At 35.9% G+C, this 2,945-nt stretch overlaps 1 protein-coding gene across 1 annotated transcript; it reads right to left on the reverse strand.

Moving 5' to 3' along the window:
• Window positions 1-456: 456 nt before the first annotated feature.
• sf3b5 (splicing factor 3b, subunit 5) lies at window positions 457-2,640 on the reverse strand. The gene is made up of 2 exons (XM_015038235.1): window positions 2,529-2,640; window positions 457-1,064 (listed from the first exon to the last, which is right to left on the reverse strand). The coding sequence occupies exon 2, from the start codon at window positions 1,036-1,038 to the stop codon at window positions 778-780; it is 261 nt and encodes an 86-aa protein (XP_014893721.1). The 5' UTR covers window positions 1,039-1,064; window positions 2,529-2,640; the 3' UTR covers window positions 457-777.
• Between the last annotated feature and the right edge of the window lie 305 nt (window positions 2,641-2,945).

A 2,945-nucleotide genomic window follows, 5' to 3' on the forward strand; every position in this document is an offset into this window, starting at 1 on the left:
GACAAGTCAAAGACTCAGAAATCTGTTTGTTCCTCCATTATGTTCATTAAATTCATGAAAACTGAAAACTTTTATTTGAGCAGCTTAACAGGTAGATCGTAAGTGCTACTGAGACACGCTTTGGTTATAAATAGGAATCAGCTTTTATGCTGTGTTTGTTGTATATAAATAGTTGTTAAAGTTTACACAAAGAATGAATTATAATCTTCGCAAGGGAAATCTGATAGAAGTGTCCAACTCTAAAATCCTAAAGAGAACTGGAATCAGTTTAAGCCAGAGAAAACCTGATCATTGAAAACAGCTGCAAATATCCATCTTATACAAAACATAAAGCCAAAATGTAAAGTGTGTGCCATCCCTTTGTCATTTCAGAATAAAACTGTCTCCTCATTGCAAAGTAATGTCTGGGAACGTACTTGTTGAATGAAATTACCCATCAAATACAAAATCGAACTAGAAGAAAAAAACCAAAATTTCAGTTTAATCAAACTAGAAGAAGCTTGTGTCAAAATACATCTCAATCACTTGGTACAAAAAGACACAGTTGGGCGACGAGACACATGAACTTGTTTTTCCATCAACTTTACAATCATCCAGTAGTTCTACATCTTCAGATTTCCCTGTGTAGGGAGGAAAGTATATCTTTCACTCATCTCCAGTGAAACAATATTCATATTCTGCTGTTAAAGTCGGTCAGACAAACTTTTAGCAGGAAACTGCCCATCAACTCAATCCAGCCGTGACAAAACAAACACCTACAGCTCACGACAATTTACTCTAAGCATCATCGGGTTTGTCTGCCGGCGGCCCACACGGCTGCAGCATCTTCTCCATCAAGTTGAAGCGGACCCGCGCTTTGCTCTCGTTCTCGGCAACGGAGAAGTAGTTGAGCAGGTCGAAGTGCCCCATGTAGGAGCAGTAAGAGTCACGGTGCTGGTTGACCAGCCATTCCCACTTGCTGGTGTCAGCATGTCCTGTACCGATGTACTTGGACTGGAGATGCTCCAGCTGACTGTGGATGTTGTAGCGGTCCGTCATTCTGGCTCAGGTCAGGCCAACGGAGCCTAAATGGGGAGAAAAAAAAAAAGTTACAGAGCTGCTCAGTAAGAAGAAAATGAAGTAATCAAAAATAAATGATAACACTATTATCAATGTTACCAATTGTTTTTAATCATAACTGAACTTGATTTTTCTTAATCCCGTTTCAAAAGTTAGTTCATCTGTTAATTTACATCAACCCATTAAGCTCTGAAATGTAGGTGATATGAGAGCAAATTTTCTCCTGTAGTTTCAGTGATGTGTAGATTTATGAATGTACATATACAATAACCATTTTTGATTAAAAATGTGTGTGTAAACTCAGGATGTGCCACTGCTGCTTCTGGCTCCCTTTTCACCTTTTACTTTGTCATTTCTATTTTATTTTTTTTCTGTATTCATTTTGTTGGAATTTTAACTTTTCAGAGAATATATAAGCTGTCTAGAAGATTTTATTGGTATGGAAACCTCGAGGTTTGAATTGCAGGTGATGAAAGTGAAAAAAAAAGATGCTTTAAGTGGTTTCTGTCATTTATAACAAACAACGTTATTTAATTTGGCATCACAAAGCTGCATTGCACTCATCAGTACAGCCATACTTAGCATTTAAATGGAGAAAAAAGCATTTAATTACATTTTTCCTTCAAAGTAATTTGACTTGAATTAAAAATAACTGAGCTCCTACACCTGATGAATAGAAAATGCTATAATTTTAACAACCCAATTTAAAGACTACTTCTGAATAGCAGGTCCAAGTTAGTGGAAAACCCAAACAAACATCCAAAACCACTGAAATTAAACATCTGCAACTTTTACCTCGCAGTGTTAGCAGCTCTTCTACTGTTTAAATTAGTATTCGAGACTAAGCAGTGTGTGATTTAGCAAAGTATCTGCAGGTTCTACAGAATTACTACTGAAAGTGCTATTGATTACAGAAAATCTGTGTCAATCTAATGGATCTGTGGGATTTTAGGACAGGCATGCAGTTGCAAAGAAATACCTATAAATATAATAATCTTGAATGCAAAATGGTTTGTGACCTATAAATTTTGACATGTATGCATAATGGAGTAAAGTTTTTCTTAAAGAGATTTTAATAATTAAAGATGGTGTTTAAGGTGGTGAAGTAATCTAAAAAAACCAACAACTTATGATTATTTGTTCTGCACAACAAAGACGTCTCGGTTACTTCTTCCTTGTACCATAGCATATTTACAGAGATGTAAATTGTTACTCCCAAACAGGACGCTAGTGATGACGTGTCTTAAATTAGTTTTTAACTAGTTTCTACGTGTATAAATGCATTCTTTTATCTCGCTTCTATAAACGTACCGTTTACAAGCTAAATTGTTGTCGCGCCTTTAGCCTTGCATGCTAACGTGAGCAAAAGCTAGTCGTTGTTAGCCGACAGAATCTTTAATTTACGCTACACTCGTTTACAAATACCAGTTTTAGAGTCGAATAAGTCTATAAATGCGAAACATACTTACACAAAATATCTCAGAAAGGAGGTGAAACTTGCCGACTAAATCCTCAATCAAACACGCCTGAACAACCTTTTCCGGTTGGTCCCCTGCTATTGGGAACGGTTGAAACAAAGCGTTCAATCTTCGGTTCCGTTTCAAATATTTTGCGCCTGTTCATTTTCAGATTCAAATAAGTGCGTGTTTGCACGACAAGTTGAACAAACTATGATTAAAATCCGTTTGATTATTAAAATAAGGAACTATTCACATAAGACTAAAGCATGATAGGGCAATAGTAAAATCATACAAATTGTTCTGTTTAGCTTCCAGGACATATAGGGATGTTTTTTTTTTTGTTTTTTTTAAAATATGTTATTTTTACTTCAGGTAGTTTCAAATAATACAGCACTTTTTAAACAGAAAGTCACATCTGCTGGTCTA

Source organism: Poecilia latipinna, unplaced genomic scaffold (genome assembly GCF_001443285.1).
Source record: "Poecilia latipinna isolate Pla-1442-1.1 unplaced genomic scaffold, P_latipinna-1.0 Scaffold434, whole genome shotgun sequence".
NCBI classification, from domain to species: domain Eukaryota; kingdom Metazoa; phylum Chordata; class Actinopteri; order Cyprinodontiformes; family Poeciliidae; genus Poecilia; species Poecilia latipinna.

Excerpts from the sequence above, each read along its gene's own strand:
- sf3b5 (XM_015038235.1), bottom strand. The coding sequence starts at position 1,038 with ATGACGGACCGCTACAACATCCACAGTCAGCTGGAGCATCTCCAGTCC.